Source organism: Coregonus lavaretus (genome assembly GCF_964263955.1).
Source record: "Coregonus lavaretus genome assembly, contig: HAP1_SCAFFOLD_47, whole genome shotgun sequence".
In the NCBI taxonomy this organism is placed as follows: Eukaryota; Metazoa; Chordata; class Actinopteri; order Salmoniformes; family Salmonidae; genus Coregonus; species Coregonus lavaretus.
Window position 1 is genome coordinate 1,122,208 of NW_028161510.1, and position 27,030 is coordinate 1,149,237.

At 42.4% G+C, this 27,030-nt stretch overlaps 1 protein-coding gene across 1 annotated transcript; it reads left to right on the plus strand.

Annotated features, from left to right (window-relative positions):
- Positions 1-2,269: 2,269 nt before the first annotated feature.
- Positions 2,270-15,730, plus strand: LOC311120500 (uncharacterized protein; the record flags this gene model as incomplete). The annotated part of the gene is made up of 2 exons (XM_084195086.1): positions 2,270-2,378; positions 13,503-15,730. The coding sequence occupies 2 exons, from the start codon at positions 2,270-2,272 to the stop codon at positions 15,728-15,730; spliced, it is 2,337 nt and encodes a 778-aa protein (XP_084051212.1).
- Positions 15,731-27,030: the final 11,300 nt, after the last annotated feature.

A 27,030-nucleotide genomic window follows, 5' to 3' on the forward strand; every position in this document is an offset into this window, starting at 1 on the left:
ACAATCTTGCAATCTGATGAGTAAAGTATTTTTGCTAAACTATTTTGAAATGGAATAAATTCTGCACTTATTAACAATGACCAACACATTTCCAGTCAAAAGAGAAGAGTGTAAGATATACTATAGCCTACCATTACTATATCTAACCCAACTACACACGTTTCCTGTCATTACAGCCATAAAACGCAAGCTAGGCTACAGAAATAAACTGCGTTTTACAAACCTGCATTTGGAGCTGAAAGTCATTCATGTTAGCAACCAATATCAAGTAGGGATATATATCATGTCACATCTCTGGAGTTCAGAGCAAGCCAAATCATATGACCTAGTTGTAGCAGAGGTTGCAGGATCGGATGGGAAGGATGTTCTGTCTGCACCTCGCCATGACGTTGTGGGGGGCAGCCTGCGTGCAGAGTGCTCATGCCAGCCGGGTAGCTCCTTTCTTCCTTTAAGATTTGTTTTAAAATAACGAATGCCGTGATACCTAATGACGTCTGGTTTGAGTCAGTTGGGAAGACGTTAGGCAAAATATGTATTTTTTTGGTCATAATAAAGACGTCTAAAAAAAGACGTCTTAAGCTGGTCATATTTTGGTCAAATGATGTCTCCCGAGTGGCGCAGTGGTCTAGAGATCCTGGTTCGAATCCAGGCTCTGTCGTAGCCGGCCACGACCGGGAGACCCATGGGGCGGCGCACAATTTGCCCAGCGTCGTTCATGGTAGGGGAGGGAATGGCCGGCAGGGATGTAGCTCAGTTGGTAGAGCATGGCGTTTGCAACGCCAGGGTTGTGGGTTCGATTCCCACGGGGGGCCGGTATAAAAAAACTTTTAAAAACTGTAAGTCGCTCTGGATAAGAGCGTCTGCTAAATGACTAAAATGTAAAAAAAAAAAAAAAAAATGTCGTGACCTGAATATACCCAGAATAAGATGTTTGAATGTTAAATGACGAGGCAGAGGCATTGATGCGAGTAACCAGTCTTGTTCAGTATATTGCAATACATCCGGGTATCTCAAGTACACCGGTAAAACACTGGATTTGCAGTAATGAACATTTACCAACAGATGGCATCATTGTGCCATCTTCCATCCATAACATAAGATGTCAAAATGACTTTGTGTGCCCGTTGGGATAGCAGCTAACCGCTACACACAGCCTACATCGTTGTCACCATATTAGCTAACATCAAGTCAACATAGCTACTAGAACTAACGCATTAGTTGATCAAATTTGCTTGTTGGATTCATTCTGTAAGTAATAAATATAATTTAACTGCAACAACAACCTCTCATCAATGGAAATGCATTGGCACTAAACCTGTATTTGGCATGTTTTATAATCTAGGAACCTTTAGCCGCTACAGTACTAGTCATCAAAGCTGTTGACATTAAAAAGATTCACTACCTCATGAATGTTCCATCAGTATTATTCCACCATGTCAGAGAATACAGGTGCTGATTGTGAAAAGGATCATGTAACACATTGTGAAAAGGATAATGTAACATATGAATTAATAATACATTGTGCAGTAGATGTTTTAAATTCTCACTCATAAACATTTGGAACTAATCAAACAACACATGGTTTCCTTTGTACTTCTTTAAGTAACATTATTATTTAATGAATTAAGTGAAAAATAAAGTTGTCTGAAAATAAAATAAACATTTTCCTCAACTGCTTTACCAACTGCAATCAACAGATGGCGATGTGCGGCTTTCATGCGATGTTGCTAGTGTGACGTATTTTCTAGTGGACGGGACGGTTCTTTAACAAGAACAACACAACAAGAACAACACGGCTACTGATTCAACCACCTAGGTAGCTTGCTAGCCAACATACAACCAGAACATTGACGCTCTTTAGACCATTTCGGTGAGTTTAAAATACGTATGTCGTATCCACCAGTTACCCCTTATTTTTCATATTTACATTTTTGTTAGTCAACTAGCTGGCTGGTTAAGTTAGCAATAGCCTAGTCGCTAATGATAGCTACCTAACGTTACCTCGCTAACAACCCCGACCATGAGCTCACTAAGCTACTCCCCTCCTACTAAAGAAGAGGAGGTGGTCTGCTGGACGGAGAAAGAGGAGAAGGAAGAGGAGTCTGTCACAGTAAAAACAAATGTAAAGGGTGAAGCTGTTACAGTTAAAGAAGAAGACGTTTCAGTGAAAGAGGAGGAGGATGTTACTGTGAAAGAAGAGGAGGATGTTACTGTGAAAGAAGAGGAAGAGGAGGATGCCGTGTTGGGAGTGAAAGAGGAGAAGAAGGAGATGACTGTCACAGTGAAATTAGAGGAAGACGTTTTTGAGGCCAATGAGGGGGAGATTACTGTCACATTGGAGGAGGAGGGAGAGGAGGTTGGAGATCTGATGAACACCCGTGAGTACTATCTATCAATGACACAAACTCTGCAGTTGTTAAACAATGTGTGGATTTAAACGGGCATTCTACTGAAGTTCTACACTTGAATATTGTCATATTCATATGTGTCAGCATACTGAATTGTAATTGGATGCATTCTACCGTCTTATCATACTGCGCTATGATTGATTAAGACCATCCAGGTGCAGTGTTGCCATCTTAGCGACTTTGTCGCTATATTTAGCGAGTTTTCAGACCCCTCTAGCGACACATTTTCAAAAAAGCGACTAGCGACAAATCTAGCGACTTTTTCTCATGTTATTGGAGACTCTGACGTGAAAGCACGTATAGTTCTTACTCTTCTCAACGAGCAGCGGGTGCTTAGTACTCCCAAAGCACTCACAGGCGGCCCAGTACTCGCGCAGCAGTCCCTCCCAGCTGCAGTCAGAGCAGGAGATGTTCACCCCTCCGCGTCCAGACTGCAAATGAATCGCGCATGCGGGAAGCCGCCACTGGCTGATCCCGCCCTGGCTTACATTCAGGGCGGGATGTAAATGTATGGTGTTTTTTTACTCACTTTTTGTCTCTCCCACGACGTTATTCCTCTCTCCTACAGCGTTCATCACAATTACATGCATATTGCAAATTAGACGATGACGTCATTTAGCGACTTTTAGGACAGCCAATAGCTACTTTCCTTACTGAGGAGTTGGCAGCACTGCCCAGGTGGGGAGGTCATCTTAAAGATGATCATGGCCGGAGACACATGGACATGCCAGTTATAGTTAGTTAATAAAGAGCTACGTTTATAAAGATCATGTCGATCCTGTCGTCCTGCATTTTATTATTTTGTTACAAAACAAGACAAATGTGTCGTTCAGGTGCTGAATTGTTAAACTACACTGTAAGATCAAGAGTGGGCCACCCCTGAAACGTTTATTAAACAATAGATCAAATGCATCCAATGACATAGACTGAAATACTCTAGCCTAGTTCTCAATATCTATTATTATAGTGCTCTGCTCAGCCTAAAAAACATGACATTCCATGAGAGCAAGATTAGATGAGAGTAGTAAATTCAAAACGGGATTGATGACCCTGATTTACGACCTAAATGTCAAAGGTCACGTACATGTAGGGAGTGTAAAGTAGGTCAGTTGGTTTAGACACTTGAGAGGTTTTAGGTCACTAAAGGAATGTGGGAGTCGATTGTTGTTACCAGCAAGAGCAGGTGTTTGGTGAATTTGGTGTAAAGTATGTTTGTTCACTTTAGTAATGTGAGTGTTGATTTGATGATGTGTATGTATGTTCCAAACATTTATATGTGAGTGAAAGTGTGAGTGACTGTGTCTAGTACACGCTCAGTATAAATAGGTACACTACCGGTCAAACGTTTTAGAACACCTACTCGTTCAAGGGTTTTTCTTTCTTTCTTTTTTTACTATTTTCTACATTGTAGAATAATAGTGATGACATCAAACTATGAAATAACACATATGGAATCATGTAGTAACCAAAAAAGTGTTCAACAAATCCAAATATATTTTAGATTCTTAAAATAGCCACCCTTTGCCTTGATGACAGCTTTGCACACTCTTGGCATTCTCTCAACCAGCTTCACCTGGAATGCTTTTCCAACAGTCTTGAAGGAGTTCCCACATATGCTGAGCATTTGTTGGCTGCTTTTACTTCACTCTGCGGTCCGACTCATCCCAAACGATCTCAAATTGGTTGAGGTCGGGGGATTGTGGAGGCCAGGTCATCTGATGCAGCACTCCATCACTCTCCTTCTTGGTAAAATAGCCCTTACACAGCCTGGAGGTGTGTTGGGTCATTGTCCTGTTGAAAAACAAATGATAGAAAAACAAATGATGGGATGGCGTATCGCTGCAGAATGCTGTAGTAGCCATGCTGGTTAAGTGTGCCTTGAATTCTAAATAAATCACAGACAGTGTCACCAGCAAAGCACCCCCACACCATAACACCCCCTCCTCCATGCTTTACGGTGGGAAATACACATGCGAAGATCATCCGTTCACCCACACCGCGTCTCACAAAGACACAGCGGTTGGAACCAAAAATCACAAATTTGGACTCCAGACCGAAGGACACATTTCCACCGGTCTAATGTCCATTGCTCGTGTTTCTTGGCCCAAGCAAGTCTCTTCTTCTTATTGGTGACCTTTAGTAGTGGTTTATTTCCAGCAATTCAACCATGAAGGCCTGATTCACACAGTCTCCTCTGAACAGTTGATGTTGAGATGTGTCTGTTACTTGAACTCTGTGAAGCATTTATTTGGGCTGCAATTTCTCATGAGAGCCAGTTTCATCAAAGCGCTTGATGGTTTTTGCTACTGCACTTGAAGAAACGTACACCTGTTAATTGAAATGCATTCCAGGTGACTACCTCATGAAGCTGGTTGAGAGAATGCCAAGAGTGTCCAAAGCTGTCATCAAGGCAAAGGGTGGCTATTTGAAGAATCTCAAATCTCAAATATATTTTTGATTTGTTTAACACTTTGTTGGTTACTACATGATTCCATTTGTGTTATTTCATAGTTTTGACCTCTTCACTATTATTCTACAATGTAGAAAATAGGTAAAAAATAAAGAAAAACCCTTGAATGAGTAGGTGTTCTAAAACTTTTGACTGGTGTACTGCATGTCTGTGACACCATGTATTCAACATTTAATGGAAGAACATTCACTACTTTGGAGGCACAGAGTTGCAGGGAATGACACACACATTTAATGGAGACGATATTCGGATTCTGGCTTCAAGTTTTGTCAGTGGACGGAATTGTTTTTTTGCCACACATTGTGTTGAGGCCATCTGTGGCTAGTTGTCCTTTTATTGTCATCAAGACACTTGAACAAGGCAATGGTCAGTGACTCACCAGCTGGGATGTTGCTTATGATTTGAAAGAGTTTCTTGCTGTGGTATCTTGTCACCACACCCAGCTGCTTCTTGGTGGTGACAACAGTACTTTCATCCATAATCAACGAGTAAGACTCGTTCCCAATGTCCTTTTATTAGTTCCTCATGCACTGCAGGCCCTATAACTGCATTTGTGAGCACTGCGCATTTTTGTTCTGTGGATATTGATTCCTTTCTTTGCAATGTCTTTGACAACACATCCCAGGTGATCTACAGTTGCATTGCTGGAGTGGCAATGCAATATGTGCAGCCATCTGTTTTAACTGTGTTATTCCCTCTTACGGATGTAGTTCCTGTGTCAAACAATGTTCTGGCATTGGAAAACAGAGCAATAAGATCAAATCAAATCAAATCAAATTTTATTGGTCACATGCGCCGAATACAACAGGTGCAGACATTACAGTGAAATGCTTACTTACAGCCCTTAGCCAACAGTGCATTTATTTTAAACAAAAAAAGTAAGAATAAAACAACAACAAAAAAAGTGTTGAGAAAAAAAGAGCAGAAGTAAAATAAAGTGACAGTAGGGAGGCTATATATACAGGGGGGTACCGTTGCAGAGTCAATGTGCGGGGGCACCGGCTAGTTGAGGTAGTTGAGGTAATATGTACATGTGGGTAGAGTTAAAGTGACTATGCATAAGTACTTACTTAACAGAGTAGCAGCAGCGTAAAAAGGATGGGGTGGGGGGGCAGTGCAAATAGTCCGGGTAGCCATGATTAGCTGTTCAGGAGTCTTATGGCTTGGGGGTAGAAGCTGTTGAGAAGTATTTTGGACCTAGACTTGGCACTCCGGTACCGCTTGCCGTGCGGTAGCAGAGAGAACAGTCTATGACTAGGGTGGCTGGAGTCTTTGACAATTTTGAGGGCCTTCCTCTGACATCGGCGTGGTGAGCTGGCATTTCTGATTAGCGATACCTACAGGAAGCTTTTCTGTCATCTCCTGGGATGCTCTTAATCCATTCCATTATAACCCCTTCTCTTTCCCAGTCTTTGCAATATTTTTCGCGCATATTTTGCCAATTTACCTGACATTCTGACAGTAGAATCATGTCTAGCCAGTAAGCTAGCGTATGAAAGCAGTTCCTCTGTCCTCACCCAGAGACACAGCACGTTGTTCCTTCCTCTCTCTCCCTCTCTCTGTAACTGTTGGATGATTATTTCTCACTTTCTCTCCCTTGCTGTGTTGGCTCTAGTCATGATTGGGAGGACTGGGGAGGGGGGGGGGGGGGGTCAGGATACAATGGACGAGGCAAAGAAGAATTGTGAGGGGAAAGTATGTAGCTAGCTAGTGCGGTTGGTTGTTGAATCTCACACCACTTGCATGCTACTTTCCTCTTACTCACGTGACTCCGCTGCCTACTGCAGCACTCTCTCAACAGTACACACACACACCCCCTACGGGCAATCCCTCCCAATGACTCTCGTGAGCACCCGAGGAGTGTAAGGTTGGGAAAGGCCCGCTTTTTGGCCCCTTCTGGTGGCTAAATGACTCGTTTACAAAGTGTGGCAGCTCTCAACAGAGACTTAATAGACTGCAGCTGCGCAGCTTGCACACCTGGTTGCCATTAGGGCAGTGGCACATAGGGATGTAGTGGCATTGACACGGTGGAAGAGGGTTGTGAGGAGGACAGAGAAAGAGAGGAAGACAGAGAGAGATGGAGGAAGAGGGAGAGAGATGGAGGAAGAGGGAGAGAGATGGAGGAAGAGGGAGAGAGAGGGAGAGAGATGGATGAAGACAGAAGGAGAGGGAGAGAGAGATGGAGGAAGAGAGCGAGAGAGATGGAGGAAGACAGAAAGAGAGGGAGGAAGACAGAAAGAGAGGGAGAGAGATGGAGGAAGACAGAAAGAGAGGGAGAGAGATGGAGGAAGACAGAAAGAGAGGGAGAGAGATGGAGGAAGACAGAAAGAGAGGGAGAGAGATGGAGGAAGACAGAGAGAGAGGGAGGAAGACAGAAAGAGAGGGAGAGAGATGGAGGAAGACAGAAAGAGAGGGAGAGAGATGGAGGAAGACAGAGAGGGAGAGAGATGGAGGAAGACAGAGAGAGAGGGAGAGAGATAGAGGAAGACAGACAGAGAGGGAGAGAGATGAGGAAACCTCTGTCGCAAACATTGGACCAGCCAGCACCGCAATGCCGACGGTTTGAAACTCTCTCTGCCCTAAGGTAAAATATTATCTTCCCCGGTGATTTAAGTTAATGTTCAGTTTCTGGAGTTGGGGCTGCATCCATAAAGCTATTTTACAGTAAACTAATTGACAAAAGACTTTCAGCACACTTATAGGGAAGGACGTTCAACAAGCACAGCACTGACACAAATGACTGATGATTGGCTGAGAGAAGTTGATGATAAAAATATTGTGGGGGCTGTTTTGTTAGACTTCAGTGTGGCTTTTGACATTATCAATCATAGTATGTTTCTGGAAAAACGTATGTGTTATGGCTTTACACCCCCTGCTATATTGTGGATAAAGAGTTACTTGTCTGACAGAACACAGAGGGTGTTCTTAAATGGAAACCTCCTACAAAATCCAGGTAGAATCAGGAATTCCCCAGGGCAGCTGTCTAGGCCCTTGCTTTTTTCAATCTTTACTAATGACATGCCACTGGCTTTGAGTAAAGCCAGTGTGTCTATGTATGCGGATGACTCAACACTATACACGTCAGCTGCTACAGTGAATGAAATCACTGCAACACTTAACAGTGATTGAAATGACTGCAGCACTTAACAAAGAGCTGCAGTTAGTTTCAGAATGGGTGGCAAGGAATAAGTTAGTCCTAAATATTTAAAAAACTAAAAGCATTGTATTTGGGACAAATCATTCACTAAACCCTCAACCTCAACTAAATCTTGTAATAAATAATGTGGAAATTGAGCAAGTTGAGGTGACTAAAATGCTTGGAGTAACCCTGGATTGTAGACTGTCATGGTCAAAACATATTGATACAACAGTAGCTAGGATGGGGAGAAGTCTGTCCATAATAAAACGTGGCTCTACGTTCTTAACAACACTATCAACAAGACAGGTCCTACAGGCCCTAGTTTTGTCGCACCTGGACTACTGTTCAGTCTTGTGGTCAGGTGCCACAAAGACAGACTTAGGAAAATTGAAATTGGCTCAGAACAGGGCAGCACGGCTGGCCCTTGGATGTACACAGAGAGCTAACATTAATAATATGCATGTCAATCTCTCCTGGCTCAAAGTGGAGGAGAGATTGACTTCAGCACTACTTGTATTTGTAAGAGGTATTGACATGTTGAATGCACCAAAGCTATCTGTTTGAACTACTGGCACACAGCTCGGAAACCCATGCATACCCCACAAGACATGCCACCAGAGGTCTCTTCACAGTCCCCAAGTCAAGAACAGACTATGGGAGGCGCACAGTACTACATAGAACCATGACTGCATGGATCTATTCCACATCAAGTAACTCATGCCAGCAGTAAAATTAGATTAAAAAAAACAGATAAAAATACACCTTATGGAACAGCAGGGACTGTGAAGCAACACAAACATAGACACATGCATACAAACACACGATAACATACACACTATACACACATGTTATAGATATGTGGAAGTAGAGTAGGGGCCTGAGGGCACACACTTAATATGTTGTGAAATCTGTTATGAATGTATTGTAATGTTTTTTTTAAATGTATAACTACCTTAATTTTTTCTGCACCCCAGGAAGAGTAGCTGCTGCCTTGGCAGGAACTAATGGGGATCCATAATAAACCCCAGGAAGTGTAGCTGCTGCCTTGGCAGGAACTAATGGGGATCCATAATAAACCCCAGGAAGAGTAGCTGCTGCCTTGGCAGGAACTAATGGGGATAAACCCCAGGAAGAGTAGCTGCTGCCTTGGTTTGAAGCTCTCTCTGCCCTGGGGTAAAATAGTATGATGTTCAGTTACTGCCATAAAGGGCCAGTTGTTGATCTGGAGTGTTTGCCTTCTTTTTGTGAGAACGTTATTTTGGGACGTGAAGATTCCCCAAGCTACCTGTGAACTCGTTAGTTAATAAATCCCCATTGAGGCTGAATTGCCTCGTCTGTCTCTTGGTTTTTTACTACCAGATGTGGGATTTATTTTATCACCTACGGATTACACTGTGAAGCTCCTTCCCCACCACTCACTCAGCAACTGCCTGCCTCACTGCCTGATAGTCAGCAGCAGCAGGTCACAGTGAAATTAGTAGATTTATTTTAAAAGAGACATTTTCAATGGTGGCCGCGGTGCAATTTTGGAAGTAACCCTGCAACCAATACATTTTTACCCGCAACATAGTTTTAAAAGTAGCCCAATGTCTGGAAAACCACAGACATGGCAATCTGAATTCAACTCAGGATAACTGTTGAAGGTGGCTTAGCTCTTAGTCAGGTAAGTTTCTATGGCAACAAATCCTTTAACTCCAACCTCCTCTGGGGCTCCACTTTATCCTAAATCAAGTGGCTGAGCTGCGAGTTGAGGACCAATCGAATCGAGTTCCCTCCCTCTCGGGTGATTCCGTGCCAGGACAGCCTAAAAATATATTTGGTTATTATCTCAGATTGTTCTGGCAATTCTCACATAGAAATGTAATTGGGAGGAAGGATGTTTGACATGGTTTTTGGGTCGTTCCAATAAATGGGGGCCTTTTGGACATTTTCAATAAATAAACGTAATAATATCTCTAGCGTTTTATCTGCACTTGTACCACACGGTATGTCAACCCTGTTACAGATACTTATGTAACTTCCTAACTACTATTTTAAAAAGCAAGTCTGAGAAAATCCAACATGTTGTTATTGTTTAAGTGTCCGTTGTACAAATGAATTCACAGATAATATCAAACTGATAAAGTTACCGTTGGGCCTTAACAGGGTTGACGATAACAGGGTTGAGGTTTCAGGTGAAGATCGGCCATTACTCCTCACGTGGTGAAGAGCATGGGACCACATGGTGTTCATAAAATTAGATATTATACATACAGTGCCTATAGAAAGTCTACACCCCCTTTCACTTTTTGTTGTCAGTGCCTCAGTTTCATGCATTTAATTACGTTTTTTTTTCTACTTATCTGAAAAAAAGTATATATTTAAAATATAAAACTGAAATATCATAATTGTTTAAGTGTCCACCCAAACTAAACTAAAAAGTTCCATTTTAGTTTTCGTCAGACCACAAAAAGTTTTTTGCCACGTGGCTACAGAAAGTATTTATTTTATTTTATTTTTTTATACTTCAAACGGGATTCAAGGTGTGCTTTCTTTCTTGAGTAATGGCTTTTCCTTCTTGCCACCCTACATGGCAGATTTGTGAAATGCTTTGGATATTGTTGTCACATGCACACTTTGACCAGTCTTGGCCATAGAAGCCTGTAGGTCAAACAAAGTTGCCATTGTGTCACGCCCTGGCTCTGGGGACTCTTGTATGTTGAGCCAGGGTGTGAGTTTCTAGGTTGTGTTCTAGTTTGGTATTTCTATGTTGGCCAGGGTGGTTCCCAATCAGAGATGGCTGTAGCTCGTTGTCTCTGATTGGGAGCCATACTTAGGTAGCCGTTTGGCATTGTTTTGGTGTGGTATCTTGTTCCGTTTGGTTTGTGTAACCGTAGGACTTCACGATTCGTATCGTTTGTTGTTTTGTTCGTTGTGTTGTACATTCAATAAATATTATGTACGCATATCACGCTGCGCCCGCTTCTTCTCAGGACAATCGTGACACATTGGTCTCATGGTAGCCTGATCAGTCTCCTACTTACTCAGTCTTTTGAAAGCTCCTTGGTGCTCATGGTTGAGTGTTTGCTTTTGCAATTCACTACCCATCAGAGGGAACCTAGAGGAACTGCTGAATTTATCCTGAAATCATGTGAATCACTACAATTTAACACAGTGGAGGCCAGTTAAGGTGTGTGATTTTTTTGAAGGTGATCGGTTGCTATTAAAAGGGAACACACACACTGGAACGCACGTGGAAAACCAGTCCTCTGGGACAGCTGGGGCCCTCGTGCATTGGCTCTGTGTTGTTTTTTTGTCAAAGCATGCATAAAATGCATTGAGTAAGTCTGGTAGAGAGGCATCATTCGGCAGATAATGGCTAGGTCTTCCTTTGTAATCCATAATGGACTGTAGCCCCTGCCACATGCGTCAAGCGTCAGATCCGACGTAATAGGATTCCACCTTGTTCCTATATTGTCCTGTTGCCTGTTTGATGGCTCTGCAGAGGTCGTAGAGTGACTCTTTCTTTGTTCGTGTCCTCAGCCGTAGCCTTTGGGTTGGGTGCGATAGCCTTGTGTGCTGTAGCTCTGTCCTTTAGCTTAGCACATACCTCGGTGTTGATCCAGGGCTTTTGATATGGGAAGCAGCAAACCTTCACTTTTGGGACCATGTCAACGATGCATTTCCTGATGAAGCCGGTAGTTGGAGATGCTTAGCTTGTCGACGCTATCGGCGGAGTCCCGGAAAATTTGCCCTTTTAATTAACCTCTTAAGGAATCGGACCCTTTTTCTTCAATTTTCGCCAAAAATGACATACCCTAATCTAACTGCCTGTAGCTCAGGACCTGAAGCAAGGATATGCATATTCTTGATACCATTTGAAAGGAAACATTTTGAAGTTTGTGGAAATGTGAAATTAATGTAGGAGAAAATAACACATTAGATCTGGTAAAAGATAATACATCATCTTTGAAATGCAAGAGAAAGGCCGTAATATAATATAGGAGTTTAGGCGCAATTTAGATGTTGGCCACTAGATGGCAGCAGTGTGTGCAAAGTTTCAGATTGATCCAGTGAAGCATTGTAATACTGGACTATTTTGTATCAGGTCTGCCCAAATGTGCCGAATTGGTCAATTGACACATTTTCAAGTACATAACTATAGAGAACATACAAGAATGATATGGTAATACAAAATGTAAGTTTACACACTCCCAGGAATGTCATACATGATGGATCATTAGCTTATACACTAACTTCCACACATCTAGATGGCCGGGCGGAGTGGGTGTGGAGCCAGAGACAGCAGGGGTTCAAACTGTAGAACCCAGTTTTATCAAACAAAACTATGCTACATTTTATCTCTGGGACCCTTAGGATGACAAATCAGAGCAAGATTACTGAATGTAAGTACATTATTTACCTTCAGAGGTGAATGTATCAAACCAGTTGCCGTGATAAGTTTTGTTGTTGTTGTGCACTCTCCTCAAACAATAGCATGGTATTTTTTCACTGTAATAGCTACTGTAAATTGGACAGCGCAGTTAGATTAACAAGAATTGAAGCTTTCTGCCCATATAAGACATGTCTATGTCCTGGAAAGTTTGCTGTTACTGACAACAGTCATGCTAATCACATTAGCGTACGTTAGCTCAACCGTCCCGTATACGGGACACCGATCCCGTAGAGGTTAAAGGGAGACTGAGATTTTGACAATGAAGCCCTTTATCTACTTCCCTCCTGGCATTTATTTAATATTCTCTCTAAAGGTGTAGGGTTGTAGGCATCTTCAGAAGATGGGCGGGGACTCTGCCGTCCTGACATTAGGGGGAAGATTGTTCCACCGTTAGGGTGCCAGGACAGAGAACAGCTTTGACTGGGCTGAGCGGGAGCTGCCCTCCTGTAGGGTTGGGAGGGCCAAGAGACCAGACGTAGCAGAACGGAGTGCTTGGGTTGGGTTGTTAAGAACGCTATTCTGATGATAATCCCATATTGGAATTTGACCTCCAGGTACCCTCTCTAAGGACAGAGGTCACCATAAAGAAGGTCTTAGTGATTGGTCAATCGGCCATGGGTGTCCTGAAGTGATTCAAATGTATAGTCTATTCAACCCCCAAGGCAGCCTTGATTTAATGTTTTGACCCAGGGCAGGGAAGGATGAAACAACGAACAGTGAAGGCCAGAGTATTTAGGTCTGCCCTCCCCTCAGGAGGGTGGCACATTGTTACAAACCTTGTAGAAGAGTCATTTCAGTCTCTCTGTGGTCTCCCTGTACACACCTTTGTTTAATAAAACTCTTAAATATAGAAGTAGTTCAGCTGATCTCTTGCATCCAGCATAGCTGAAGAAAGGGAGGAGAAGTTCCCCTTGCTGCTCCAGAACCAAGCACCAGGGTCTTGAAGGTTATGCATTTTATTGAGGGATCCTTGTAGAAAGACAGTTTTATAATGTAGAGGTTTCATTCCGGTCTCACTGTTTAACCAAATACTCTATTTGTCTTCAGCAGGTGAGAGACCAGACTCTCACAACCAGAAGAGTCCTTCAGGGGAACCAGACCCAGAGACGACCAAACCAGCAAAACCACACCACTGCTCCCAGTGTGGAAAGAGTTTTGCCTGGTTAGGGAATCTGAAATCACATGAGCGCACACACACAGGAGATAAGCCTTTCCACTGCTCCCAGTGTGGAAATGGGTTTACCGAGTTAGGGACACTGAAAAAGCATGAGAGGACACACACAGGAGAGAAGCCTTTCCAATGCTCCCAATGTGGAAAGAGTTTTACCCAGTTAGCAAACATGAAAAGGCATGAAGGAACACACACTGGCGAGAAGCCATATCAATGCTCCCAGTGTGAAAATACATTTTCATCATCAGGGAACCTGAAATCACATGAGAGAACACACTTAGTAAAGAGGCCTTTCCAATGCTCTCAGTGTGGAAAGAGTTTTACCCAGTTAGGGAATCTACAAACTCATGAGAGAACACACACAGGGGAGAAGCTCTACCATTGCTCAGACTGCGGAAAGAGTTTTACCTGGTTAGGGAATCTGAAATCACATGAGCGCACACACACAGGAGATAAGCCTTTCCACTGCTCCCAGTGTGGAAAAAGTTTTACCCAGTTAGGGAACTTGAAAACGCATGAGATGACACACACAGGAGAGAAGCCTTTCCACTGCTCCCAGTGTGGAAAGGGTTTTAGACACGGAGGGAACCTGAAAGTGCATGAAAGACGACACACTGGAGAGAAGCCATATGAATGCGCCCAGTGTGAAATAAAATTTTCCTCATCCGGGGACCTGAAAAAACATGAGAGAACACACTTAGTAAAGAGGCCTTTCCAATGCTCTCAGTGTGGAAAGAGTTTTACCCAGTTAGGGAATCTACAAACGCATGAGAGAATACACACAGGAGAGAAGACTTTCCACTGCTCCCTGTGTGGAAAGAGTTTTACTGAGTTAGGGACACTGAAAAAGCATGAGAGGACACACACAGGAGATAAGCCTTTACAATGCTCCCAATGTGGAAAGAGTTTTACCCTGTTAGGGAATCTACAAATGCATGAGAGAACACACACTGGGGAGAAGCCCTACCACTTCTCAGACTGTGGAAAGAGTTTTACCTGGTTAGGGAATCTGAAATCACATGAGCGCACACACACAGGAGAGAAGCCTTTCCACTGCTCCCAGTGTGGAAAGGGTTTTAGAAATGCAGGGAACCTGAAAATGCATGAAGGAATACACACTGGAGAGAAGCAATATCAATGCTCCCAGTGTGAAATTACATTTTCCTCATCAGGGGACCTGAAAAAACATGCAAGAACACACACTATAGAGAGGTCTTTCCAATGCTCTCAGTGTGGAAAGAGTTTTACTCAGTTAAGGAATCTACAAACGCATGAGAGAACGCACACAGGGGAGAAGCCCTACCACTGTTCAGACTGTGGAAAGAGATTTATCCAGATAGGGGACCTGAAATCACATGAGATGACACACACAGGAGATAAGCCTTTCCAATGCTCCCAATGTGGAAAACGTTTTCCCCGGTTAGGGAACTTGAAAATGCATGAGAGAATACACACAGGAGAGAAGCCTTTCCACTGCTTCCTGTGTGAAAAGAGTTTTACAGAGTTAGGAACACTGAAAAAGCATGAGCGGACACACACAGGAGAGAAGCCTTTCCAATGCTCCCAATGTGGAAAGAGTTTTACCCAGTTAGCAAACATGAAAAGGCATGAAGGAACGCACACTGAAGAGAAGCCATATCAATGCTTCCAGTGTGAAAATACATTTTCCTCATCAGGGGACCTGAAATCACATGAGAGAACACACTTAGTAGAGAGGCCTTCCCAATGCTCTCAGTGTGGAAAAAGTTTTCCCCGGTTAGGGAACTTGAAAATGCATGAGAGAATGCACACAGGAGAGAAGCCTTTCCAATGCTCCCACTGTGGAATTTTTTTTGCCCGGTCAGGGACATTGAAAATGCATGAGAGATTACACACAGGAGAGAAGCCTTTCCAATGCTCCCTGTGTGGAAAGAGTTTTACCGAGTTAGGGACACTGAAAAAGCATGAGAGGACACACACAGGAGAGAAGCCTTTCCAATGCTCCCAATGTGGAAAGAGTTTTACCCAGTTAGCGAACATGAAAAGGCATGAAGGAACACACACACAGGATAGAAGCCTTTCCAATAATCTCATTGTGGAAAGACATTTTCCCGGTCAGAGGACCTGAAATCACATGAGAGAATAGAGAGGCTGTGGTTCTGACTTATATTTTTGACTAAGAATGAGTGTTTTGGTTTATGCTACATTAAATCAAATTGAATGTATGAAAGTTTACTCAAAAATAGGCCTTCGTTTGTTTTAGTTTTTCTTCTCAAGACGTGATCACATCTAAAATCAGAATATATATATATTTACATGTATTTTGATTATGAATTTTGATTGATTGAATAAAAGTATAGATTTGGATATTAGTATTTCAAAATGTAAATGATTAAATAGATGAATAGAGTTTATTGGGTCTAACCTTAACCTCTTGAATTTGATATGATTTGGATTTTGCTACATTAATTTGATTGGATATATGATTTGGATATTGCTCATTGAATTTGAATGGATACATGATTTGTATATTGCAAAATTTAAATTATTAAATTACATTAGTAGAATGATTCTAACCTTGAAACCTCTTGAATTTTGTCAGTAAGTTAATTTGTGTACTAGTCATCAAGTTAAAGGTGTATAAAATGCACTGCCGTTGTTCTGATAACATTGGTGAGATAAACATTCACCACCACGTGAACGTTCCCATCGGTATTTTTCCACCATGTCAGAGAAAACACAGGTGCTGATTGAAAAAAGGATTTGATTAATGCAACATATTTGTATCTGAAAAATAAAATAAAAGGAATATTTGTAACTGTGTTAGTGGATGTTCATTATATAAATCTTCATGATGTATTGTTACACCTTGTAGGAGCAGTATAGACCTAGTCAATCAATCAATCAATTTTATTTTATATAGCCCTTCTTACATCAGCTAATATCTCGAAGTGCTGTACAGAAACCCAGCCTAAAACCCCAAACAGCTAGTAATGCAGGTGTAGAAGCACGGTGGCTAGGAAAAACTCCCTAGAAAGGCGAAAACCTAGGAAGAAACCTAGAGAGGAACCAGGCTATGAGGGGTGGCCAGTCCTCTTCTGGCTGTGCCGGGTGAAGATTATAACAGAACCATGCCAAGATGTTCAAAAATGTTCATAAGTGACAAGCATGGTCAAATAATAATCAGGAATAAATCTCAGTTGGCTTTTCATAGCCGATCATTAAGAGTTGAAAACAGCAGGTCTGGGACAGGTAGGGGTTCCATAACCGCAGGCAGAACAGTTGAAACTGGAATAGCAGCAAGGCCAGGCGGACTGGGGACAGCAAGGAGTCACCACGGCCGGTAGTCCCGACGTATGGTCCTAGGGCTCAGGTCTCTCAGTTGGCTTTTCATAGCCGATCATTAAGAGTTGAAAACAGCAGGTCTGGGACAGGTAGGGGTTTCGTAACCGCAGGCAGAACAGTTGAAACTGGAATAGCAGCAAGGCCAGGCGGACTGGGGACAGCAAGGTGTCATCATGCCCGGTAGTCCTGACGTATGGTCCTAGGGCTCAGGTTCTCAGAGAGAAAGAGAGAACGAGAGAATTAGAGAGAGCATACTTAAATTCACACAGGACACTGGATAAGACAGGAGAAGTACTCCAGGTATAACCAACTAACCCCAGCCCCCCGACACATAAACTACTGCAGCATAAATACTGGAGGCTGAGACAGGAGCGGTCCGGAGACACTGTGGCCCCATCCGAAGAAACCCCCGGACAGGGCCAAACAGGAAGGATATAACCCCACCCACTCTGCCAAAGCACAGCCCCCGCACCACTAGAGGGATATCCCCAACCACCAACTTACAATCCTGAGACAAGGCCGAGTATAGCCCACAGAGGTCTCCACCACAGCACAAACCAAGGGGGGGCGCCAACCCAGACAGGAAGATCACGTCAGTAACTCAACCCACTCAAGTGACGCACCCCTCCCAGGGACGGCATGAAAGAGCACCAGCAAGCCAGTGACTCAGCCCCTGCAACAGGGTTAGAGGCAGAGAACCCCAGTGGAGAGGGGAACCGGCCTGGCAGAGACAGCAAGGGCTGTTCGTTGCTCCAGAGCCTTTCCGTTCACCTTCACACTCCTGGGCCAGACTACACTCAATCATATGACCTACTGAAGAGATAAGTCTTCAGTAAAGACTTAAAGGTTGAGACCGAGTCTGCGTCTCTCACATGGGTAGGCAGACTGTTCCATAAAAATGGAGATCTATAGGAGAAAGCCCTGCCTCCCGCTGTTTGCTTAGAAATTCTAGGGACAATTAGGAGGCCTGCGTCTTGTGACCGTAGCGTACGTATTGGTATGTACGGCAGGACCAACTCGGAAAGATAGGTAGGAGCAAGCCCATGTAACGCTTTATAGGTTAACAGTAAAACCTTGAAATCAGCCCTTGCCTTAACAGGAAGCCAGTGTAGGGAAGCTAGCACTGGAGTAATATGATCAAATTTCTTGGTTCTAGTCAGGATTCTAGCAGCCGTATTTAGCACTAACTGAAGTTTATTTAGTGCTTTATCCGGGTAGCCGGAAAATAGAGCATTGCAGTAGTCTAACCTAGAAGTAACAAATGCATGGATTAATTTTTCTGCATCATTTTTGGACAGAAAATTTCTGATTTTTGCAATGTTACGTAGATGGAAAAAAGCTGTCCTTGAAACAGTCTTGATATGTTCGTCAAAAGAGAGATCAGGGTCAAGAGTAACGCCGAGGTCCTTCACAGTTTTATTTGAGACGACTTTACAACCATCAAGATGAATTGTCAGATTTAACAGAAGATCTCTTTGTTTCTTGGGACCTAGAACAAGCATCTCTGTTTTGTCCGAGTTTAAAAGTAAAAAGTTTTCAGCCATCCACTTCCTTATGTCTGAAACACAGGCTTCTAGCGAGGGCAATTTTGGGGCTTCACCATGTTTCATTGAAATGTACAGCTGTGTGTCATCCGCATAGCAGTGAAAGTTAACATTATGTTTTCGAATAACATCCCCAAGAGGTAAAATATATAGTGAAAACAATAGTGGTCCTAAAACGGAACCTTGAGGAACACCGAAATGTACAGTTGATTTGTCGGAGGACAGACCATTCACCTAGTGACTCCAACCTAAGTGTATTTAATGAACCTAGTCTGTTCATTAAACACATCTACAGTTGATGTCGGAAGTTCACATACACTTAGGTTGGAGTCATTAAAACTTGTTTTTCAACCACTCCACACATTTTTTGTTAACAAACTGTAGTTTTGGCAAGTCGGTTAGGACATCTACTTTGTGCATGACACAAGTAATTTTTCCAACAATTGTTTACAGACAGATTATTTCATTTATAATTCACTGTATAACATTCCAGTGGGTCAGAAGTTTACATACACTAAGTTGACTGTGCCTTTAAACAGCTCGGAAAATTCCAGAAAATGATGTCATGGCTTTTGAAGCTTCTGATAGGCTAATTGACATCATGTGAGTCAATTGGAGGTGTACCTGTGGATGTATTTCAAGGCCTACCTTCAAACTCAGTGCCTCTTTGCTTGACATCATGGGAAAATCAAAAGAAATCACCCAAGACCTCAGAAAAACAATTGTAGACCTCCACAAGTCTGGTTCATCCTTGGGAGCAATTTCCAAACGCCTGAAGGTACCACGTTAATCTGTACAAACAATAGTACGCAAGTATAAACACCATGGGACCACGCAGCCATCATACCGCTCAGGAAGGAGACGCGTTCTGTCTCCTAGAGATGAACGTACTTTGGTGCTTAACGTGCAAATCAATCCCAGAACAACAGCAAAGGACCTTGTGAAGATGCTGGAGGAAACCAGTACAAAAGTCTTTATATCCACAGTAAAACAAGTCCTATATCGACATAACCTGAAAGGCTGCTCAGCAAGGAAGAAGCCATTGCTCCAAAACCGCCATAAAAAAGACAGAGTACGGTTTGCAACTGCACATGGGGACAACTATCTTACTTTTTGGAGAAATGTCCTCTGGTCTGTTGAAACAAAAATAGAACTGTTTAGCCATAATGACCATCATTATGTTTGGAGGATAAAGGGGGTGGCTTGCAAGCTGAAGAACACCATCCCAACCGTGAAGCACGGGGGTGGCAGCATCATGCTATGGGGGTGCTTTGCTGCTGGAGGGACTGGTGCACTTCACAAAATAGATTGCATCATGAGGAAGGAAAATTATGTGGATATATTGAAGCAAAATCAGTCAGGAAGTTAAAGCTGGGTCATAAATGGGTCTTCCAAATGGACAATGACCCCAAGCATTCTTCCAAAGTTGTGGCAAAATGGCTTAAGGACAACAAAGTCAAGGTATTGGAGTGGCCATCATAAAGCCCTGACCTCAATCGTATAGAACATTTGTGGGCAGAACTGAAAAAGCGTGTGCGAGCAAGGAGGCCTACAAACCTGACTCAGTTACACCAGCTCTGTCAGGAAGAATGGGCCAAAATTCACCCAACTTTTTGTGGGAAGCTTGTGAAAGGCTACCAGAAACGTTTGCCCCAAGTTAAACAATTGAAAGGCAATGCTACCAAATACTAATTGAGTCCCACTGGGAATGTGATGAAAGAAATAAAAACTGAAATAAATAATTCTCTCTGCTATTATTCTGACATTTCACATTCTTAAAATAAAGTGGTGATCCTAACTGACCTAAGACAGGGAATTTTTACTAGGATAAAATGTTAGGAATTGTGAAAAACTGAGTTTAAATGTATTTGGCTAAGGTGTATGTAAACTTCCGACTTTAACTGTACATGATGTATTGATACACCATGTAGGTGCAGTAAAGACCTAGTCTGTTCATTATATACAGTTGAAGTCAGAAGTTTACATACACCTTAGCCAAATACATTTAAACTCTGTTTTTCACAATTCCTGACATTTAATCCTAGTATAAATTCCCTGTCTTAGGTCAGTTAGGATCACCACTTTATTTTAAGAATGTGACATGTCAGTATAATAGTAGAGAGAATGATTTATTTCAGCTTTTATTTCTTTCATCACATTCCCAGTGGGTCAGAAGTTTACATACACTCAATTAGTTTTTGGTAGCATTGCCGTTAAACAATTTAAATTGGGTCAAATGTTTTGGGTAGCCTTCCACAAGCTTCCCACAAAAAGTTGGGTGAATTTTGGCCCATTCCTCCTGACAGAGCTGGTGTAACTGAGTCAGGTTTGTAGGCCTCCTTGCTCGCACACGCTTTTTCAGTTCTGCCCACACATTTTCTATAGGATTGAGGTCAGGGCTTTGTGATGGCCATTCCAATACCTTGACTTTGTTGTCCTTAAGCCATTTTGCCACAACTTTGGAAGTATGCTTGGGGTCATTGTCCATTTGGAAGACCCATTTGCGACCAAGCTTTAACTTCCTGACTGATGTCTTGAGATGTTGCTTCAATATATCCACATCATTTTCCTTCCTCATGATGCCATCTATTTTGTGAAGTGCACCAGTCCCTCCAGCAGCAAAGCACCCCCACAGCATGATGCTGCCACCCCCGTGCTTCACGGTTGGGATGGTAATCTTTGGCTTGCAAGCTACCCCCTTTTTCCTCCAAACATAACGATGGACATTATGGCCAAACAGTTCTATTTTTGTTTCATCAGACCAGAGGACATTTCTCCAAAAAGTACGATCTTTGTCCCCATGTGCAGTTGCAAGCCGTAGTCTGGCTTTTTTATGGCGGTTTTGGAGCAGTGGCTTCTTCCTTGCTGAGCGGCCTTTCAGGTTATGTCGATATAGGACTCGTTTTACTGTGGATATAGATACTTTTGTACCTGTTTCCTCCAGCATCTTCACAAGGTCCTTTGCTGTTGTTCTGGGATTGATTTGCACTTTTCCCACCAAAGTACGTTCATCTCTAGGAGACAGAACGCATCTCCTTCCTGAGCGGTATGACGGCTGCGTGGTCCCATGGTGTTTATACTTGCGTACTATTGTTTGTACAGATGAACGTGGTACCTTCAGGCATTTGGAAATTGCTCCCAAGGATGAACCAGACTTGTGGAGGTCTACAAATGTTTTACTGAGGTCTTAGCTGATTTCTTTTGATTTTCCTATGATGTCAAGCAAAGAGGCGCTGAGTTTGAAGGTAGGCCTTGAAATACATCCACAGGTACACCTCCAATTGACTCACATGATGTCAATTAGCCTATCAGAAGCTTCTAAAGCCATGACATCATTTTCTGGAATTGTCCAAGCTGTTTAAAGGCACAGTCAACTTAGTGTATGTAAACTTCTGATCCACTGGAATTGTGATACAGTGAATTATAAGTGAAATAATCTATCTGTAAACAATTGTTGGAAAAATGACTTGTGTCATGCACAAAGTAGATGTCCTAACCGACTTGCCAAAACTATAGTTTGTTAACAAGAAATTTGTGGAGTGGTTGAAAAACGAGTTTTAATGACTCCAACCTAAGTGTATGTGAACTTCCGACTTCAACTGTACATCTACATTATATATTGTTACACCATGTTGGAGCAGTATAGACCTAGTCTGTTCATTATATACATCTACATGATGTATTGTTACACCATGTTGGAGCAGTATAGACCTAGTCTGTTCATTATATACATCTACATGACGTATTGTTACACCATGTAGGAGCAGAAGGCTGTGTTTAGACATTTTTTTCACTAATTGGTCTTTTGACCAATCAGATCTGATTTGAAAGATATGTTGTGATTGGTCAAAAGACCAATTACTGGAAAAAAATGCAGAATTGGGCTGTCTGTGTAAACGAAAATGAAATAAATGACAAATAAACGTCTTTCCCGAAAATAAAATACGTATTTCCTTAAACTGCATTACCCACTCCAGTCAGCAGATGGCGATATGAGTTTTACAGGGTTTTCTGTCAGAGTGTGACGTATAAGCTAGTGGACGGGACACTTATTACACAACAACAGCTAATCAGCCACGTAGGTAGCTTGCTAGCCAACATAGCCGAAACATTGGAGCTTTTTAGACGGTGTATATTAATGACTGTGTTTTAAGCACACGTCTGTCGTATCTACTAGTTACCCATTTCCCCCTCCCTTCATATTTACGTTGTCAGTCAGCTTACTGGTTAAATTAGCACCAGGCTATTCGCTTATGCTAACTATCTAGCTAGCTTAATAACACCCAGGACCATGAGCTCACTAAACAACTCCCCCCCTGCTAAAGAAGATGAGGTCTGCTGGACTGAGAAACAGGGTATGTGGCTTAATGTTGTCGTGAAAGAAGAGGAGGAAGAGGAGGATGTCACAGTGAAAGGCGATGAAGAAGCTGTCAGAGTGAAAGCGGAGGATGAGGAAGAGATTACTGTCACATTGAAAGAGGAGGACGAGGATGAAGAGGATGAGACTGGAGATCTGATTAACACCAGTGAGTACTATCTTAAAAACAGGAGCACAAACTGCCAGTTGTTGAACTGATGTGTGGTTTCAAAGTGGCAATCCGGAATTCGAACAACAACAAAATGGCCGCCATGACACTCGTTTTGGTAAACAGCTAAAGGTTGTGTGCTGGAAACACCGGTATGTAACCACTGTCAAATTCCATTAAATAGCTATGAATACAAGGACTGACCATCCGTAAGATAAAAATAATAGTTTTAAGCAGGTTTTCAAACTATACAGCGTTTGTTTACAAAAAATCATTAAACAAGATATCAGCCAAATCGACGTGTAAATTACAACACATATTTCAGTTTTCAATAACATGGCTGAATGGAATTTCTACTAAGGAGACTCAGTGCATCCAATGGCAATGTCCACAATAGGTATAGAGCTCCACAGTGGAGGTGTCTTAATACCCATAAAACCTAGCGGTCAAACACGGAAATGGTTCCAATCGTTTTTCCACCATATATTTTTCCCATGGGGAATTTTAGAAACACTTAAAATATGGGCTGTGTGTTGTGTAGGCTTACCATGGCTTGACGTTTTGATAACCGTGTATTTCTCTCTTGGACAAGGTGACTTTTATCAATATATTCAGCTCTATTTACTCTCAGATTCAAAAATACTAATTTACATTTTACATTTTAGTCATTTAGCAGACGCTCTTATCCAGAGCGACTTACAGCTAGTGAGTGCATACATTTTCATACTAATTGACATCATACAAGACTACAAATCTCTGCACGTTCCTGCACGTCCACTTACGAAGAAAGTTTGCAGTATAACTGCAGTATGTGCGTTTTTTTTTTATGCAGTAATTTTGCAGTGTATCTGCAGTTACAGTACATTTACATTAAAGTTATTTAGCAGACGCTCTTATCCAGAGCGACTTACAAATTGGTGCATTTAACTTAGGATAGCCAGTGGGACAACCACATCTTGATCACAATAAGTACACTTCTTCAAACAAGCAGCTGTGAGCAAAGTCAGTGCAATCAGGGACAACTACATCTCGATCACAATAAGTACATTTCTTCAAACAAGTCAGTGCTAGCAGGTGAAATAAGTAATGTGTTAGTTTAGACAAAAGACAGTGGTAGTAAAGGGGGGGGGGGGGGGGGGGGTAGAAGGATTACTATTATATTATTCCAGGTATTCCTTAAAGAGGTAGGGTTTCAAGTGTCTCCGGAAGGTGGTCAGTGACTCCGCTGTCCTGGCGTCGTGTGGGAGCTTGGGGGGGGGGTAGAAGGATTACTATTATATTATTCCAGGTATTCCTTAAAGAGGTAGGGTTTCAAGTGTCTCCGGAAGGTGGTCAGTGACTCCGCTGTCCTGGCGTCGTGTGGGAGCTTGTTCCACCATTGGGGTGCCAGAGCAGCGAATAGCTTTGACTGGGCTGAGCGTGAACTGTGCTTCAGTACAGTATAACTGCACTGTTACTACAGTTTTAAAACTGCAATCTTGTTTTGTAAGGGTCGTCTCTAGCTGACACCTTTGCTAACAGGTATTTTGTCAATTTAAAACTTGCTTGACACAGTTCACATAATTGTCAATTTAAAGACATTTAGGCAGTTTATTCATTACTATATTAGTTAACGTCCTCTGTAGCTCAGCTGGTAGAGCACGGCGCTTGTAACGCTAAGGTAGTGGGTTCGATCCCCGGGACCACCCATACACAAAAAAATAAAAAATAAAAAAATGTATGCCCGAATGACTGTAAGTCGCTTTGGATAAAAGCGTCTGCTAAATGGCATACTATTACTACTATTAACATTAGCTAGTTAATCTAAAGATTCTTACTTTTGCCTCGATTCGTCAGCTCCAAAGCAGTTACACCTCCCACATCGACTAGACTAGGGGTGCGTTCAGTTCGCTTTAACGTTTGATACGTTGGAGAACGGTTTGTACTGAACGACACGTTTCCCCAAAACGCTCTTGTATGTTCTTGAACAGGCTTTGATGTATGTTTGGTGGGTGTGCCGGGGTGTGGCTTAAAGCAATGAGCGGATTTGATTATTCTGATCCACGGGGCACCGGACAAAGGCCAGTCATGTCATCGGGCGAAAGCGGGGAGGGAGGAGCGCCCTTCTCAAATCGAACAGTAATCTGTGCTGCTCGGTCATTTTGTCAGCAAGGCATCGTGGTATATCGTCCAAAAACATACAACATATTTTCTAACTAGTTTTCATTGGAAAGGCAGAACAATCTCAAAAGCAATAACATTTGCATGTGAAAAAAAATGAATCCTACTCCACATGCTCCTACATCACTTTGTTTTGAGCCGACTTCGCCGTGGGGTTCCAAAACGAATGCAGTCAACTTTCACCCTGTGCAAAACACGCCCAAAACTTGGGAAGTGTGAATTGCAGGCTATTACCAAGTGCCATGTGCTCAGGTGCTAGAAGCCACATAAGCCTAGCCATTAGCCCAAACAAAGAGAACCATGTTTCAAATGTTGATATGTGCATCCAGGTAGACTTATGTGGGTGAGTCAACTTATTTTAATGACATTAAGTTGTTAACAAAGTGTGTTCCATTTGAAGTAGAAATCAAGAATAAACTTTATTACATGAAACAAAATGTTTAATCATTTTGGGACTACAGGAAATAGGTTGACTGCTATGTTAAAAAACTACATTAATGGTTGCTTCGGTTGTCAACAGCCTTTGGTCTATTGTAGTGTTTTGACTGTAGAAAAACAGATCTCTAAAGTTGTCCCAGGCGAGGCAGGCAGTGTTTGAGGGAGGGGCAACTGTGCAGGCGCCTTACCTAGTCAGTCTGGAACACGACCAAGATCTGATGTGAAGTGGACAAAAGATTGGTCAAAAGGCCAATTAGTGGGAAAAACATCAGATTTGGACTGCCAGTGTAAACGCAGCCATAATGACATCGTGGGACCCTGATCTGTACCACACAGAAATGCATAATGATGGAAATGAATGTCATTATCTTCATGGGGATGTAGCCTGAATAGGTACACAAAGGTAGAAATATGTAATATATCCTCTCATCAAGGTAATGATGTATTTTTAGTTACTTATATGGAAATAAACATTAGTTCTGTTTAGTTTATTCCAGTATGTAACCCGTGCTGAAGGGGTATACAGTGGGGGAAAAAAGTATTTAGTCAGCCACCAATTGTGCAAGTTCTCCCACTTAAAAAGATGAGAGAGGCCTGTAATTTTCATCATAGGTACACGTCAACTATGACAGACAAAATCAGAAAAGAAAATCACATTGTAGGATTTTTAATGAATTTATTAGCAAATTATGGTGGAAAATAAGTATTTGGTCAATAACAAAAGTTTCTCAATACTTTGTTATATACCCTTTGTTGGCAATGACACAGGTCAAACGTTTTCTGTAAGTCTTCACAAGGTTTTCACACACTGTTGCTGGTATTTTGGCCCATTCCTCCATGCAGATCTCCTCTAGAGCAGTGATGTTTTGGGGCTGTTGCTGGGCAACACGGACTTTCAACTCCCTCCAAAGATTTTCTATGGGGTTGAGATCTGGAGACTGGCTAGGCCACTCCAGGACCTTGAAATGCTTCTTACGAAGCCACTCCTTCGTTGCCCGGGCGGTGTGTTTGGGATCATTGTCATGCTGAAAGACCCAGCCACGTTTCATCTTCAATGCCCTTGCTGATGGAAGGAGGTTTTCACTCTCACGATACATGGCCCAATTCATTCTTTCCTTTACACGGATCAGTCGTCCTGGTCCCTTTGCAGAAAAACAGCCCCAAAGCATGATGTTTCCACCCCCATGCTTCACAGTAGGTATGGTGTTCTTTGGATGCAACTCAGCATTCTTTGTCCTCCAAAAGTTCTATTTTGGTTTCATCTGACCATATGACATTCTCCCAATCCTCTTCTGGATCATCCAAATGCACTCTAGCAAACTTCAGACGGGCCTGGATATGTACTGGCTTAAGCAGGGGGACACATCTGGCACTGCAGGATTTGAGTCCCTGGTGGTGTAGTGTGTTACTGATGG